Raw genomic sequence first — 17,586 nt, 5'->3', positions numbered from 1 at the left:
CTCCATGTCACCCCATCCCTCGCCAGCTCCAGTGACTCAAGGAAACAGAGAAGTCCCTGAAGCTTAGGGGGACTCCGGGAAGATGAGGGTGCACACGCGAACCACCCCAGAGATTGGACACAATCTCCGCTGCAGAGATGGAAGGAGACTTTTTCATTTCAGTACTTCTTGGCTTAAGAAGACCAAGGCTTAAGGCCCTTTATCATTATCAAGATGCGACCCCCGGTTCAACAGTTAGTGTAGTTGGGGCACATCCAGCCCTTCCTCTGACTGACTTTTACAGTTGCATTTGGAGTGTCAGTGTCAGTGTTCTGTGTCCTGCTTTACCTCTCTCCACGGCTGTCACCGTCCAATGTTCCAGTCCTGTCGATAGACCCCAAGCCCTTCTGAGTGTGGCTGTGAACTGCCTTGTACTCTAAATGTGGCAGTATATATATATAGACTGTCCTGCGGGGCTGTCCGATTTGGATAGAGCTTAAATCTGGTCCCTATTCGGTTGAGAGATCTTTTCGCCAGCTTGTATGTTCTTGATGCTCTTATGCTTTACTGATCTGTTACGTCACATCAAAGCGGACGTCTATGGAGTAAGATTACTGCCACCGCTTTTTGAGCGAGTGTGTCTTAGTTGTTGTACACTCAAAATCACTCTGCTGCACGCTCAACATTTGTCTGCTCACAACACCAGTCTCACGCGCTGCTGCTTTAAGCCTTTTAAACATCATTTGAATATTGTTACCATGGGAGTTGTCAGAACGCTTAATAAAGTTTGACTTTATCTGACTGTTTTGTTGACATTCCCTTTAGCACAGCTATATCTGGTGGATGCAAAACGAAACCACAGTCAAACGTTTGACTGTATCTTTTATTCTATGCGCCTTATAATCCGGTGTGCCTAATAGTGCGGAAAATATGGTACTAGTTTATACTGTTTCTTTAATTGGTATACAGGTAAGTGCTGGCATAGATAAATGAACTGGCACAAAGAGCCTAACTAGAATATTTTTTAACCAGCCGCCACTTTCAAGGTTTAACCAATCCCGAAGATCGGTTAGGGGGCTTCTCATCATTCATAGAACCTGGATTATATCAGATGATCCGGGGGTTATGTGTGACTTCAACTTCAGCACTATGTCAGTGAAAATTTTGTGAAATAATAATTTGTGCAAAATTTCTTCAAATCGGTTTTAATACAACATGATATTTTCAGTGAGAACATGTTTAAATTGAGAATTTAAAGACAAGTGCACTCCTGACATTAAGTTCGTTTTATGCATTCGATAAAATACTGTACAATATTAAGACGCAATGCAATTCAATTAATTCAAATAAGAAACATCGCCTCCGCTAAGATATCCATATATGTGTATAAAAGCTTCAGTAAAACCTTGTAGTGTCATGAAAGTCATGCAGAGGAACGGAATTGTCAACAGCTTTCATGCGTCGTAAATGTTTTGTAAAGTCTCATCCGATGTTCATATCGTACTTTTATCCAGTGACAGAATAAATAACAGGCTCTCTTTGTTCCTGGACGACATTTAAACTATCCGCGTCCTTGACTGGTTATTGTATCCACTGCTGCTTGCTTTCTCTTTTGAAGGTTTGAATGATCTTTATTAACAATTCATACATTATTACACAGTCTTACAGATTCTTTTGAAAACATTTATCTTAGTGAATATTTTACTTTTAAAATATTATTATTATTATCTTTGTTTGAACGATCTGTGTCAACACGGCTACGAGGCATTTTATCCCAAATTATTTTAAGTTCTCCAATACAATATCAATAATCATAATAACCCTATACAATACAATATACTGTATATATATACAGGTCCTTCTCAAAAAAATAGCATATTGTGATAAAGTTGATTATATGATAATAATTGAACTTTCATATATTTTAGATTCATTGCACACCAACTGAAATATTTCAGGTCTTTTGTTGTTTTAATATTGATGATTTTGGCAAAAAAGTAAAGAAAAACCAAAAAGCCCTATCTCAAAAAATTAGCATATTTCATCCGACCAATAAAAGAAAAGTGTTTTTAATACAAAAAAGGTTAAACTTCAAATAATTTTGTTCAGTTATGCACTCAATACTTGGTCGGGAATCCTTTCGCAGAAATGACTGCTTCAATGCGGCGTGGCATGGAGGCAATCGGCCTGTGGCACTGCTGAGGTGTTATGGAGGCCCAGGATGCTTCGATAGCGGCCTTAAGCTCATCCACAGTGTTGGGTCTGGTGTCTCTCAACTTCCTCTTCACAATATCCCACAGATTCTCTATAGGGTTCAGGTCAGGAGAGTTGGCAGGCCAATTGAGCACAGTAATACCATGGTCAGTAAACCATTTACTAGTGGTTTTGGCACTGTGAGCAGGTGCCAGGTCTTGTTGAAAAATGAAATCTTCATCTCCATAAAGCTTTTCAGCAGATGGAAGCATGAAGTGCTCCAAAATCTCCTGATAGCTAGCTGCATTGACCCTGCCTTTGATAAAACACAGCTGACATGGCACCCCAGACCATCACTGACTGTGGGTACTTGACACTGGACTTCAGGCATTTTGGCATTTCCTTCTCCCCAGTCTTCCTCCAGACTCTGGCACCTTGATTTCCGAATGACATGCAAAATTAGCTTTCATCCGAAAAAAGTACTTTGGACCACTGAGCAACAGTCCAGTGCTGCTTCTCTGTAGCCCAGGTCAGGCGCTTCTGCCGCTGTTTCTGGTTCAAAAGTGGCTTGACCTGGGGAATGCGGCACCTGTAGCCCATTTCCTGCACACGCCTGTGCACAGTGGCTCTGGATGTTTCTACTCCAGACTCAGTCCACTGCTTCCGCAGGTCCCCCAAGGTCTGGAATCGGCCCTTCTCCACAATCCTCCTCAGGGTCCGGTCACCTCTTCTAGTTGTGCAGCGTTTTCTGCCACACTTTTTCCTTCCCACAGACTTCCCACTGAGGTGCCTTGATACAGCACTCTGGGAACAGCCTATTCGCTCAGAAATGTCTTTCTGTGTCTTACCCTCTTGCTTGAGAGTGTCAACGATGGCCTTCTGGACAGCATCAGGTCGGCAGTCTTACCCATGATTGCAGTTTTGAGTAATGAACCAGGCTGGGAGTTTTTAAAAGCCTCAGGAATCTTTTGCAGGTGTTTAGAGTTAATTAGTTGATTCAGATGATTAGGTTAAGAGCTCGTTTAGAATACCTTTTCATGATATGCTAATTTTTTGAGATAGGAATTTGGGGTTTTCTTGAGCTGTATGCCAAAATCATCAGTATTAAAACAACAAAAGACCTGAAATATTTCAGTTGGTGTGCAATGAATCTAAAATATATGAAAGTTCAATTATTATCATTACATTATGGAAAATAATCAACTTTATCACAATATGCTAATTTTTTTTAGAAGGACCTGTATATATAAGGAACAACTGCATTTGCTCAGCGCTCCGGCCGCTGACGTCATTTCCGGTAACGGGTACATTGTAGAGTTGCATGAATTTCGAAGTCATAGTTTTATCAATAATTACAAACGATTAGAGAAGATTACAATTCAAACAGATATAAAACCTGGGCGAAGTAATTCCCCCCAAAATGTTCGATTACAAATTGTATTTTCTACTTACCCGGACTTTACAAAGACACAACTATTTTGGTTTCTTGAACGTTCTTTCTGGTCCGTAGGTTCCTGGACATCAAGTTTAAATTAATCAATTGTATTAGTTAAAACCGTACAAACATCAATAGATTTTAATTGTTAAAGGTGTTTTCCATCTTGTTTCCTGACAACGTCACAAACGCGATGACGTACCAACACGTGACCGTGGTAATCCGGAAATACTCCACCATTCATTCCCTACATCTCCTCGCCCTCACTGACAGGTTGATACGTATAAACATTTGCGTTAAGATAATACATTAAATTGTATGTTTTAGACCTATTTGCATCAATGTCATCTCCTCATTGCGTTATGTTTGTTGTGACATTTTGTTATTACGTGACCGGTATATGCATCACCGGCAGCAGCAGTTAGCATCACATGCTAATGTTGTTATGTCATGGAAGCGCACTTGCTTTCGTGTTTACAGAAACTATTCTCTGTGCCAACCGTCGATTAACTATCGAACATCAAAAACATTTGTTCGATTTTAGTACTTCACCCTGACTTGCTGACAGCACGTTATGCTAACGGGCTGGTATTAGCCTGAACGCTACGTTCTTATTTGTGTCCTGAAAAGTTGAGTTAACTTGAATAAAGTACTGATTTATTAACTTCTGTCGTGTCTATATTTCGCAGGTCCGTTGAAAGCGTTAACTCCCTCTTCCCCTGTCAGCATGGCTGCAGATTCGATGGAGATTGATGATTCTCTTTACAGGTATTGACATTTACATTGAAATGATCATAGATCAGTTGGATAACCGTTTTAACTGATATTATAGTGACACTGTCTCCTTCTTGATCAGAAAAGACTAGGTTGGAATTTTGTTAAAAGAACTGATCTTTGCCAGTGTTATTCTTGCTCTTCCGAGAAGTCAGCCCTCTTACCTGTTTTCTACCGCTATGTGTAATGCTTAGGTTTGCTGTGTCTTTAATGTTGTTCTCTAACCTCAGTGTTGATCTACACAACGCCGATGTCCTGAGGAGAGAAGTTTAGTTTAGATCTCAGAAGAAGTTATGTCCAAACTGATTTAAATATTTGTCAGTTTAGCTGAGCTGTGATTTATGTTTATCTTGTGTGAAAAATTAGGATCCAAATAATATGTATTTATATATTCTGGTGCCCTTCTTCTGTAAGGCATTGAACTTGTATTCTTCTAATGTGTGTTGTTTTAGTTTTCTTTATGATTTTATTTATAACTTTTTTGTTATTATCTTTTAATATGTGTCCTCTATGTTTAAACATTTTCTGAACTTTCCTAAAATTCCAATTACACCAGCCCTGCAGCGACAGGTACAATTGACTAGCTCAACATAAAACCTCAAAGGAAGACTTGGGAAGCATAACCTGTTCAAATATTTTTAAATGCATCTTTTCCTTTAGGGCTTCCTCACCCTGTCCTCTATTATCTTTTTGAATACATCTGACATTTGATTTTTTTATTAACAATCAAGATAAATATTCTCTGAGTCCCCGTACAAACTAAACAGAGATCCCGTTATAAATTGGGGGTACATTACATTGTTCAGATTCCAGTTTAAGGTGTTATTCTGGGGTCAGGTCTGCCTCCCTCTTACCCTCTTGATATCTTTAGATTACTGCAGGAGACCTCCAGAGGATCAATAAAGTATATTTTATCTAATCTAATCTTTCTAATCTCATGTTTTATGATTAAATTGTCTAAGCTTTGGAACGATCTTCCTCTCTCTTTGCGCTTGATGGAGTCTACTGACTCCTTTAAGAAACATCTTAAGACGTTTCTAGTTGTTCAGGCTTTTCCTTAATTTTCTGGAACTCCTGTTGTGTTATCAGTTTTATCTTGATCTTTAAAATATATACTTTATTGAATATTGTTTTGATTGTTTAAGCGCTTTGTGACCCTGTCTGGAAAAGCGCTATACAAATAAAAATGACTTACTTACTTACTTACTAATATTTAGACTTGAATGGAATAGAATTTCTTTACTTACCCTCTCCTTTATTGCTCTGCTCAGTCGCCAGCGTTATGTGTTGGGTGACCATGCCATGCACCAGATGGCCCAGTCCTCTGTGTTTCTCAGTGGATTGGGAGGGCTTGGAATTGAAATAGGTAAGTGAAATATGCCAAGATGTAGTCAAATAGACACTGTTTTTGCAAATTACATTTTTTTTTAAGTATAATTGTATTTTCACAGCAAAGAATATTGTCTTGGCTGGTGTTAAGGTAAGTGTCACTCTTATTTAACCTGGTTGTTGCGACAATCCAGAACAGTTGTAAGCAAGCTTTGATTTGTTTTTGAAGGCTGTCACCCTGCACGACCTGAAGAAGTGTGAGACCGTGGATCTGGGATCCAACTTCTTTATCTTTCAACAGGATGTGGTGCGAAAGAAGACGAGGTAGAAATCGCAACAGAGTGAATTGATTCCTCTTGAACAAATCCTGGCAGATAAATGATGTGTTAACTGTTTCTCCAGAGCTGCGGCGGTGTGTCCACGGGTGGCTGAGTTGAATCCTCATGTCCATGTCGACATGTGTTCCTCAGCCCTGGATAATAACACAGATCTTAGCTTTCTTAAAAACTATCAGGTAAAATATTTCGTCACCGAAAGTCTACAGAAGCAGCAACACTGACTGAAGTAATGAATTCATCACAATGTTCTTCTCATTGCTTTCCAGTGTGTTATTCTATCTGAGGCCATGTTGAGTCTCCAAAAGAGAGTGAATGAATTCTGCCACCGACAGCAGCCACCCATCAGAGTACGTTCATGACACGTTTGGCAGTTATTTGTTTACTTGCTGTGTTTTTCTGCTGATTTTCACTGTTGTTCTTTCAGTTTATTGGCTGTGATGCTTTTGGCATTTGTGTCCGAGTGTTCTGTGATTTTGGAGAAGAGTTTGAAGTGTCAGATTCCACAGGAGAAGAACCAAAAGAGATTTTCATCGGGAGTATCACTCAGGTAATCTGTTTATTTTAATGAAACTGCCCTGGATGTTGATGTACTATATTTAATGGATCTTAACTAAAGCAACAGCATTAGCATTGCTGAATTATTGAGCAACTTTTTTGTCATTCTAGGATAATCCTGGTGTTATAACTTGCCTGGACAGTCAACTTCATCGCTTACAGACTGGTCAGAGCGTGATCCTTAGAGAGGTGAACGGCATGGTGGAACTCAACAACACTGTTCAACAAATTTCAGGTATTTTGTTTTTAAAGTTGTTGAAGCTGAAACTGTTAGAATAGAATAGAATAGAAAGGCTTTATTCATCCCCAGAGGGGAAACACACTTTCACAACAGCGCAGTTGGAAGAAAATAAAGTGCAAGGAGAAAGAAATAGTACAAGAGATAATACAAAATAAAATAAAAACGATCTTAAAAATATACAAATTATTTACAAAATTAGAAATTGACACTATTAACAAAATAAAATAGAAATAAAAAACGGAAAAAAAAATAAAATAAAAAGCACACAAGAAGAAAAAACACGCTACGGATTAGCATCAGGATATTTAAAGTAGAGAGTTAAATATCCTGACACCAGTTGGGATGAAGGACCTTCTATAACGCTCCGTCCTACACTGGGGGTGCCTGAGCCTGCCACTGAAGGAGCTGGCCAGCTCCTCCACGGTCAGGTGCAGTGGGTGGAGAGCGTTGTCCCTGATGGAGGAGAGTCTGGAGAGTGTCCTCCTCTCTCCCACCTCCTCCACCGAGTCCAGCGAGCGGCCCAGGACAGAGCCGGCCCTCGTGACCAGCCTGTTCAGTCTCTTCCTGTCCCGGTCCGTGCTGCCTGCTCCCCAGCAGACCACAGCGTAGTGGATAGCAGAGGCTACCACGGAGTCATAAAAGGTCCTTAAAAGTGGTCTGCACACTCCGAAGGACCTCAGTCTCCCCAGGAGGTGGAGGCGACTTCGGCCCTTCTTGTACACGGCGTTGATGTGTGTGGACCAGTTCAGTTTATTGTTGAGGTGAACACCCAGGTATTTGAAGCTGTCCACCAGCTCAATGTCCGAGCCCTGGATGCTCACCGGTTGATGTGGTGGGGACTTTTTCCTGAAGTCAATCACCATCTCCCTTGTCTTACCGGTGTTTAAGCAAAGGTAGTTGCTCTCACACCAGTCAACAAAGTCCTTGATGACTGACCTGTACTCCAGCTCGCCCCCCCCAGACACGCAGCCCACAATGGCCGAGTCGTCAGAAAACTTCTGGAGGTGACAGCTGCTGGAGTCATAGGTAAAGTCCGCCGTGTAGAGGGAAAAAAGGAAAGGTGACAGCACTGTCCCTTGAGGCACCCCGGTGCTGCAGATGGTCACCTCAGACCTGCAGTCCTGCAGCCTCACATACTGCGGCCTGTTGGTGAGGTAGTCCATCGTCCATGCTGCCAGCTGTGTCCCAACTCCTGCGTCCTCCATCTTCTTCCTTAGCAGCGCCGGCTGGATGGTGTTGAAAGCACTTGAGAAGTCAAAAAACATGACTCTCACAGTGCTACCGGCGGCTTCCAGATGAGTCAGTGCCCGGTGCTGCAGGTAGATGACGGCGTCGTCCACCCCCATCTTTGGCCTGTAGGCGAACTGCAGCGGATCCAACGCAGAGCTCACCGTCACTCAATGGAAAAAATATAATTAAAGGAAAAATGGGAAGGAGGCTAATCATAATCAGATTTATGGCATATATATCATGTTATTTGAATTCTTGTACCTTTTTGTAATATGTTTATGATTCTTTGTGTCGTTGTTGTCGTCTGTCAGTTCTTTCCCCTTCTAGCTTTTCTATCGGAGACACTTCAAGACTTCAAGCATATACCCACGGAGGCTTCTTTGCTTTGGTGAAAACCCCACAGACGTATACCTTTGTAAGTTTGATTGCTGATGTGCAATATTTATACTGTTACATCATCAGAAAGAAGTGCTTCCATGTTTCTTACCTGTGTTTACAAATAAATGTTTCCAATTACTACCGTATATGACGCTAATCATCGAGACTATTTTGTTCAGTTGTTGTTGTAAGGCAGAGATAGTTGTGAACATTTTAACAATTTGTGCATAGTTTCTGAAGAAGAACTAATAGCCAGTTGAAAAAAATGAACGCTGTTTTTCAAAGGCATTGTCTTTCAATTCACTTGCACTCGAGGGAAATGTCTCTCAATAAAGAAAACAATACAAGCTATAAATAACGTGCAGGACCACTGTTCATGAGAGAAAGATCTTCCTCTGTCTGGTGGGTTCATGATTGACGGTGGCAAAGTTGCTCCTGATAACCTGATAAATGTTTGTAATTATTAAAATTAAAAAAAAGTTGATTCTTACCCTGCAGGAGACGATGGAAAAGCAGTTATCACATCCTCAAGTTCTGACCCCAGACTTAAGTAAACCTGAGGTGATGAAGGCCAGCAGATTCCTTAAATCAATTTTCAGAAGGCAGAATTAACTTGTTAATTTTGTCCTTCTCAGGCTCCTCTGCAGATCCATGCCGCTATGTTGGCCTTGGATCTGTTTCAAGAGCAGAACGGAAGACTTCCTCACACTGGGTAAGAAAAAGCCGCGAGGCCAATGTTCCGTGTTTTACTGAGGAAATCCTTTTCTGACAGATGTTTCAAAGATGCAGAGGTTTTGCTCAAGCTCGCCGATAAAGTCAACGAAACCCTCCAAAATAAAGTGAGTAACTCTTCTGTGGACTAAACCTTAATCGGTAAACTATTCTCTGAACCACTGCTCTTCAGTTTCCTACAATAGTGAAACTTGAATGTCTTAAATGAGATGTTACATGGCAACTTTTTTCGGTCATTGTTTTTTAAGTTGAAAAACTTCCTTCCACCATCGTAGGTTGATGTGAACCCAGACCTGGTTTGCTGCCTGTCCAAAACGGCCAGAGGTTTTCTCCCTCCATTAACGGCTGCTGTAGGAGGTCTGGCTAGTCAGGAAGTTTTGAAGGCCATTACCGGGAAGTTCGCTCCTCTGCAGCAGTGGGTAGGTTATGTATATAAGTGAAGCTTGCATTAGGTTTGACCAAAGTCCGCACGTTTAGCAGTCCACAGTCACAAACTTTAATATTCAACAGTTGTAAAAATGTCATAAAGTCTAATTCCTGATCACATTTTTCTGTGTGCATTTCTTAATTTATAGTTTTGTCTATATTTGTTAAAGTTTTTTTTTTTCCCCCTTCTGAGGCTTATTATTCAAGTGTGTGTCCTTTTTTTAACGCTGTTGTTTCTCATCTTAATGATTCTAGTTCTACCTTGACGCTTTGGAAATAGTGAAGCCACTTCAGTCCTTGCCTGTCGAGGAGTTCTCCCCAAGGGGAGACCGCTATGATGGATTAAGAGCTTGTATTGGGCAATCACTCTGTGCAGAACTGCATAAGCTCAGGGTCTTCATGGTAAATGACTTTCATTATTTCTTTTTTTTTTTTTTTTTTTGCTGCTTCATTATAATTTAGTTTTTTTTTTTCACAGGTTGGCTGTGGAGCTATAGGCTGTGAGATGCTGAAAAACTTTGCTCTACTTGGAGTTGGATTGACTAATTACTCAGGGGAGGTACGTTGTGCTTCTCTGTTGCTATTTCTCTGTCAGCTCATTTCCACGTAAATTGAGTTTTTTTCCTCATTATTGTCTAACATTTATTTGATCAGTATCAATAAAAGCAGCATCCACTCCCTCACACAACACACAGTAAATGAAGAATAAAGATGTAGCTTGAACAGAATTACATTTTCTCAAAGGATTTTTGGATCCACATGTTCATTCGGAACATCACCAAAATGTTATCATGGGTATCAAATCATCAATATTTTAGTAACGTTTCATTTAAATCTGTGTCTGTTTTTGAGTTCTTTGCTAAAAAATGGGCCGATAACCACTGCTAATTACAGATCCCGGTGAAAGGGAATTAAAATAATTGCAAAAATAAAATGTCAAATCAATTTGCATCTGTTGGTTTATAACATTTAATGTATCGTCTTCTTGGCTGCTCAGATTTGCATCACTGATCCAGACCTCATTGAAAAGTCCAACCTGAATCGCCAGTTTCTATTCCGACCTCATCATATACAGGTATGTATATATGTACAGTATATATATAATATTATGTATTGTATAATGTGTGATGAAGATAAACATACCTGTTCTACTTTTTTGGAGCGAACAGTTAAATCCTAATGATATTCTATTATCGGTTGCAGAAACCAAAGAGCTCGACTGCAGCAGAAGCTTCTCTGGAGATCAACCCTGAGCTGAAGCTGGATGCTCATCTCCACAAGGTTTGTCCTGACACGGAGAGCATCTACAGCGACGTCTTTTACTCGCGCGTGAATCTCGTGGTGACTGCGCTGGACAACGTGGAAGCTCGCAGATATGTTGACAGGTCAGTAGAAATGATTTGGATAGTTGAAAAAGTACCCTAATTTCCCGGACTATCGATCGCACCTGACTCCAAAGCATCTTTCACACAAATCAAACTATTGTTTTTAATTTGTTTTATTCTCGATTTTTAACAGAGGTTTATTTTTGATGCATTACCGCCACCTATTGTACTCGTCTGTCTCGATCTTGCACATCTTTCTAGAACACCTCCTGTAGACGATTAAAAATGTATAGATTAGCTGCATTATTGAATTGGCACAGGTTTCTAAACGTGTGAAGCTGCATATAATCAGGAAATAATAATTGTCCCATTCATTTACAATCACAATACCTTGCAAGAATACTATTAAAAATGAAAGTATTCAAATATGTGTATTAACAACCCAAAACAATAATAATCTTGATGCTCAAAGGAAAAAATATGTATAAAATCGTTTTTTTTCTTTCGTTGTTTGTGCGTGCGCAGCCGCTGCATTTCAAATCTGAAGCCACTCTTGGACTCTGGAACTATGGGAACTAAAGGTCACACTGAAATAATTGTGCCATATCTGACCGAGTCATACAACAGCCATGTGAGTGTGAAATAAAAACTGAAGAAGACTTTACTTTTCCCTTCAGGCATCAATTTAGTTCTACTTCTTTGTTTCCTCACCAGCGGGACCCGCCAGAGGAGGAATTCCCATTCTGCACGCTCAAGTCTTTTCCCTCTGTCATTGAACACACCATCCAGTGGGCCAGAGACAAGGCGAGACCCTCAAATAATAACCATTGTTAAGATCTTATAATGACGTTTAATCTGCTTTAATGTATCTAGTTTGAGAATGCGTTCTCCCACAAGACCTCCTTGTACAACTGCTTCTGGCAGAAGTGGGGAACAGCTGAGGTCGTCATGGAGGTGAGTCTCATTGTGGCGTCGACTCTGGTCTTCAGTAACGCATGTTTGTCACTGACAGAAAATGAAGAAGGGGATAAGTGTGGAGGGATCGCTCCTGGTCATTAAGCTGCTGAGCAGGTGGCCAAAATCCTGGGAGCAGTGTGTTGCTTTTGCACGTCTGAAATTTGAAAAGTATTTCGTAAGGAAGGTAAAGATTCTGGGGCTTCATCAATGTTCGTTGTCGGTCCAACGCTAACTGTATTTATATATTTGTTTCTTCAAGGCACTTCAGCTGCTTCATTGCTTCCCTCTGGACACCGAGTTACAAGATGGAAGTGAGTCACTCACAGCAATACTGTTGCTCAAAGTGGGCAGCAAACTCAATTCTTTATCCCCTGTGTTCAAGGTTTGTTCTGGCAGTCCCCGAAAAGACCCCCGACACCTATTGAATTTGATGAGACGGACCCCATGTAAGTTTTTAAATCATTCAGTATAAAGTGTTTCTTCTCAAAGTGCTGTGACGGGAGAATGTAAGATTTCATCTGTTGACGAGTAATGGTGTTTACTTTTGAATTTCTATACTTAAACGTTTTTTTTCTTTTTAAATATAAAAAAAAATCTTTAACACACAAATAAAATGTTATAAATTCAATAAATTCATAACTTTCAAATTCAATATAAAATGAATATTGTATATACATTGAGTATAAAGTGCTACTAGACAATGCCAAGAGTACCAAGCTACTCAATCGTACTTTCAGCCAATCATGTCACTGATGTACTAGAAAAGGTAAAAGTATAAGTATAACACTGCAAAAAAATGGACCTACCAGGAAAACACACAAATTGATGAACAAAAGACACACACTAAGCACTAAGGGGTTTAAATGTTTTTCAATACACTTAGATATCGCAATAATTCAAATTCCTTCAAAAAATCTCTAAACTTCGGAAAATGTCACAACACGATCTGGAGTTTATAATCCATGGGTTTGTATCTTCTCGTTTATACTATTGTAACAGTTTATTTTGGTGTCTTAACAAGAAGGATCTGTCTCGCCTGCATTTGATACAAAACTCTGCAGCAAGAATTCTGACCTGCTCTAGTAGAAGAACTCACATTTCTCCGATCCCTAAAACTCTTCACTGGCTTCCAGTTTCTTAAAATTCTGGTTCTTACTTTTAGATCCAGCCTTACACCCCAGCTCGGGCTCTGAGGTCTGTGGATCAGAATCTACTGATGGTTCCTGAACACGGTTCAGGACCAGAGGAGAGAAATCCTTCCAGGCTGTTGCGCTTAAGCTTTGGAACGATCTTCCTCTCTCTTTGCGCTTGATGGATCTACTGACTCCTTCAAGAAACATCTTAAGACACTTGTATTTGTTCAGGCTTTTTCTTGATTTTCTGAGACTCCTGTGTTTGTCTTTAGTCTTGGCCTTTTAGAGTTTTTAAATTAGTATGTATTTTTAAATGTGTATTGCTTTTGATTGTTAAAGCGCTTTGTGACCCTGGTCTAGAAAGGCGCTTTACAAATAATTATTACATATAAGGCAATAATACATCTGTAAATGTATGTCGATGCCTAAACCATTGTAACTTTATTTTCCCTCCAGTCACCTGACCTTCATCATCAGCATGGCTCGGCTCTTTGCTGAGATTTACAGCGTCGCGTATTCAGAAGCCGTGAGTGACCTTTCTGTTTCTGTTGGAAACACAAAGTCTCACCGTTGACAACTCTCTCCTCAGGACGTGGCAGCGGAAGCGGTCACAGGGATCCTGGCCAACATCGAGATTCCTGCATATCATCCATCAGAGAAGGTACAAGGACGGCTGCGCTTTTAGTTAGACCGTGTTTTGATGTGATGATGCGATGCGTACCGTGATATACGAAATATTTTGAAACCCTTAGTGTTTAGTGTGTGTCTTTTGTTCATCAATGTGTGTGTTTTCCTGGCAGAGTATCGTGACCGATGAAGCTGCTAAGAAGCCCGACCAGTCGCAGATGCTCTGTTCTGAGGATGATCGTGAGGCCATGGCAGAGCTGGAGAAGGCCATGGCTGGAGAGGGAGTGACTCCAGGTAATGTTGACTTTGTTACTGTGTGGAAGCAGATCAGTGCCATCAGAATATTGAATGGTGGAATGAAACGTTTGAAATGTTGAAACCTTTTATTAAAATGTCACTTTAAAGAATTGAATAATTGAATTAAATATTTTCTATGTTAATGTTATGTTATGTTATATGTTCTATGTTATGTTTAAATTGTTTTATTTGAATTAAAACAATTGAGAATTTTCCAAAATATTTTATTTGAATACACTTTAAAAATGTGAAAATGTCATGTCAATCTTCATACTTAGTTGAAAAGGCTATTTTTAAATGTATTTCAATTTAAATATCAACAACAAATGTGTGTAAATAAGTCGAAAACAATAATTCCATGCTCATAAGCAACATTTTAACAACAAAATTTTACATTTGCAACGTCAAAGTCAAGCCTTCAATATAAGGATAAACTTCCGTTCAGATGGTTTTTTCCTTTATTATCGCGACAGTCTTTATATTGTGACTCCTGCTGCTCCTGCATGTAGAGAAGCTGCACATGCGTGTGCTTCACTTTGAAAAAGACGACGACAGCAACGGACACATAGACTTCATCACGGCGACGTCGGCGCTCAGAGCGAAGATGTACGGCATCGAGCCGGCCGACCGCTTCAAGACCAAACGCATCGCTGGAAAAATCATCCCCGCCATCGCCACGTCCACGGCGGCGGTGGCTGGACTGGTGAGTCGAGCCAAGATTGACTCAATAGGGGCGGGACCTCATGTGGATGAACTCTTCTCCAGGTGGCTGTGGAGATGATCAAGGTCGTCGCAGGTTATGGGTTTGAGTCCATGAAGAACTGCTTCTTCAACTTGGCCATCCCCGTCATGGTGCTGACGGAACCGGTTCCTGTCAAACGGACGCTCATCAGGTTCAGATCATTGTATTCATTTTATTAGTCTAAGGTGAGGTTTCATGAAATGGTGTCGTCTTTTACGAAGCTCAGTAGGGGGCGCTCTAGGTTTGAAACTAAATTGAATGGTTACAGTTCAAATGTTGAAGCTTAAAAAAAATGTTTTAATTTTTTTTCTAAATAATTAAGATATTTTTATATTGAAATGTCGAATTTTTTTTTTATTTAATAATTGAATTAAAAAAATGTTATTAACAGAAGTGAAACGCATTCATTTAATAATTCAAATAAATAATTTATATTAATTTCTTTTGAACAGTTTATTTCAATACGTTATATATTGGAAGTGGATGTTGTTTTTTCTTTTTATTATTTGCTTTAAGAATTTGAATATTTTCCAAATAAAAAGCATTGTTTGTTTTTTTAAACCTAGAGTTTCACTATTCTACACTTCTACAAATTCTAATGTATTTAAAAAATACACTCAAGTCCAAAAAGTCCAATCATTTTGAACCTTTTAAATTCAATTTAAAATGTTGCTATAATCGTGCCACCAGACACATTTTTAAACAAAAGGATCTGAATTAAAATTTTAAATTTAGAAAATGTTTTTTTGAATATTATAAAAGAGGCTTTCTTTAACTTTTCAAATATAGAAATAAATGGATTTAATATTTAAATAAAACAAACGAAACCTCTAATTATACAAAAATTTTAATTAAATTAATCAAAATAACAATTCCATGCTTAAAATTTTTTTTTTTAATTAAACAATTCAATATTCTGAGGCACTGGATATTCTTCCATAAGGGTTTCATAAAATAAGAGGGCAAGAGCACCATCTTGTGGCCTTATTCAATATTGACATCATGTGTCCTTGTGTCAACCCTCCTGGTGTCTCTGAGCGACGTTGTTCTTCTTAAAGGGACAACATTTACTTTTCCATCTGGGACTGCTGGACCATCTTTGGCCACGAGGACTTAACTATGTCACAGTTCATCAATGCAGTGAAGGTAAGAACCTCACACTTGGACATCAATCATTCACACACGCCAGCCTGTCACTCAAAACATTGCACTCTTTTTTTAACTTCATATTTTGCTTAAAAAATGAAACATTTTATCCAAATTTTGAGCGTGAAATTTTCTTTTTACACACATATTTATGGATATTTAGCGCTATGTATCGATCGATTTATTTTTTGGCTTTCAAATCACATTTTATTTTTACCATAATACTGCCCAGGGTGTCCCCTGCCTCTCACCCTATGATACTGGGATAGACTCCAGTCTCCCCGCGACCCTGGTAAGGGATAAAGTGGTAGAAAATTAATGAATGAATGATCTTTAAGATGTTCAGAGCAGCTCTCTGGTCTCTCCAGTGAAAGGTTTGTGACATTTGGGTTTGAAAGTCAAAGGATGATGAATTAAAGTGGTTCTGATCCAGGAATATCTTCTTCTCGTCTCATAAAAGAGTCGACGAAACTTGACCCATTAACTAAATTAACTTTAGTCAAATTTGATCACGTTATTCATGCTTCTGTTTAACTAAATATTTGAATTACTTCTCACTGAAAGATGAATCTTGAATTTTCTCATCATTGTCAGACTTCTGGTTAATCTTTATCCTCCTGTTTAGAGTTGTATGTTCTTTTAAAAAACAGAACCCTATACACTGCGTCTCAGATGACGGAGCTCTCAACTCGGATCGTCTTTGTCCCTCACTCTTGTGTGGATGGAGCTCCCTGCAGTGTTTGAGATACAAGTGTTTCTCTTGATAACATGTTGCACCTGCTGCTCCTCGTCTTCACCACACACTGATGATTGACTCTGTTGATTCTTCCTGTCTCGTTTCCCTGGTCGTCGCCAGGAAAAGTACGGCATTGAACCCGGGAACGTGCTCCACAACGTGAAGATGGTGTACTTGCCGTGGATCCCGGGTCATTCGAAGAGGCTGAATCAGAGGTGAGTGCTCCTGAGGCAGCAGAGAGAAACCAGTCGTTGACCCGCACGTCTGCCTGCAGGATGCAGAAGCTGATCAAGTCGCCGCCCGACTGCAACTACGTGGACCTGTTGGTGACGTACAAGGCGGACCGGGCCGGAGCCGAGGACTTGGCCGGTCCTCCCGTCAGATATTACTTCAGTCGTAACGGGGAGACACAGTGACTGGGGACCCCTGCCGACCTCTCCTCTTCCCAGTGACGCTCCACGGTGGACCAGCAGGATGGTAAACCTGTACAGCGCTCTGGACTTTGACGAGAACCGTCACACAGCAGGAGAGTGATGTCGGCTTCGGTAGCACTTGAATGTACTCTCGTACATTTCTTTCTTTGTTTGAAGAGAAACTCGCAGCCGTGACTGTGTTTATGCCTTAACCACATGTAACTGTTGACTGAACAGCGCCCCCTTTTGTCATATGAGCTACACTTGTGGCGACAAATAGTTACATTGGTTCTTTCTCCAAATATTGCCAAACGTTGAGTTTAGACACTCTCGGGTTCACTTAATCAAAATGTTTTTATTAGACACAAGTCATTTCTAAACACCAGAAACATTCATTTACACAATCGTAACTTTAGATTCATACAGTGAAACAAAACGTTGATTCAATGACAGTTGTGTGTTGTGGCAGCACAGCGTTTGACTTTGACTCCCGCTTCCTTTCGTCTTCAGCTGAAACATGATGCTTCGGTGAATCGTAACCACAAAAATAAAACGTTCATAAACTGCTTCCATCTATGGAGATTCTTGAAATGGTTTCTA

The 17,586-nt window shown here is 39.9% G+C and overlaps 1 protein-coding gene across 2 annotated transcripts; it reads left to right on the top strand.

Annotated features, from left to right (window-relative positions):
* Positions 1–1,518: 1,518 nt before the first annotated feature.
* Positions 1,519–17,553, top strand: uba6 (ubiquitin like modifier activating enzyme 6). 2 transcript variants are annotated; one of them, XM_087799898.1, is made up of 32 exons: positions 1,519–1,597; positions 4,297–4,375; positions 5,653–5,747; positions 5,833–5,861; positions 5,940–6,034; positions 6,113–6,224; positions 6,315–6,395; positions 6,473–6,595; positions 6,715–6,838; positions 8,386–8,489; positions 8,951–9,013; positions 9,088–9,164; positions 9,225–9,291; positions 9,460–9,603; positions 9,866–10,012; positions 10,089–10,169; positions 10,608–10,685; positions 10,814–10,995; positions 11,461–11,566; positions 11,650–11,739; positions 11,809–11,889; positions 11,948–12,076; positions 12,152–12,203; positions 12,275–12,338; positions 13,482–13,551; positions 13,615–13,686; positions 13,826–13,946; positions 14,459–14,652; positions 14,715–14,842; positions 15,750–15,837; positions 16,694–16,788; positions 16,848–17,553. In XM_087799898.1, the coding sequence occupies exons 2-32, from the start codon at positions 4,335–4,337 to the stop codon at positions 16,987–16,989; spliced, it is 3,075 nt and encodes a 1,024-aa protein (XP_087656024.1). In that variant the 5' UTR covers positions 1,519–1,597; positions 4,297–4,334; the 3' UTR covers positions 16,990–17,553. The 2 variants fall into 2 exon arrangements, with proteins under 2 accessions (XP_087656024.1, XP_087656016.1); XM_087799890.1 differs by lacking the exon at positions 1,519–1,597 and adding an exon at positions 3,780–3,880.
* Positions 17,554–17,586: the final 33 nt, after the last annotated feature.

Source organism: Callionymus lyra, chromosome 1 (assembly GCF_982586985.1).
Source record: "Callionymus lyra chromosome 1, fCalLyr1.hap1.1, whole genome shotgun sequence".
NCBI lineage: Eukaryota > Metazoa > Chordata > Actinopteri > Syngnathiformes > Callionymidae > Callionymus > Callionymus lyra.
This window is presented reverse-complemented; position numbering and strand designations above follow the sequence as displayed.

Bases quoted from the DNA above. Each gene is read 5' to 3' on its own strand.
- uba6 (XM_087799898.1), top strand. From the start codon at position 4,335: ATGGCTGCAGATTCGATGGAGATTGATGATTCTCTTTACAG. The intron at 6,035-6,112 runs GTAGAAATCGCA...CTGTTTCTCCAG, and splicing joins GTGGTGCGAAAGAAGACGAG to AGCTGCGGCGGTGTGTCCAC. The intron at 10,996-11,460 runs GTCAGTAGAAAT...GTGCGTGCGCAG, and splicing joins GCTCGCAGATATGTTGACAG to CCGCTGCATTTCAAATCTGA.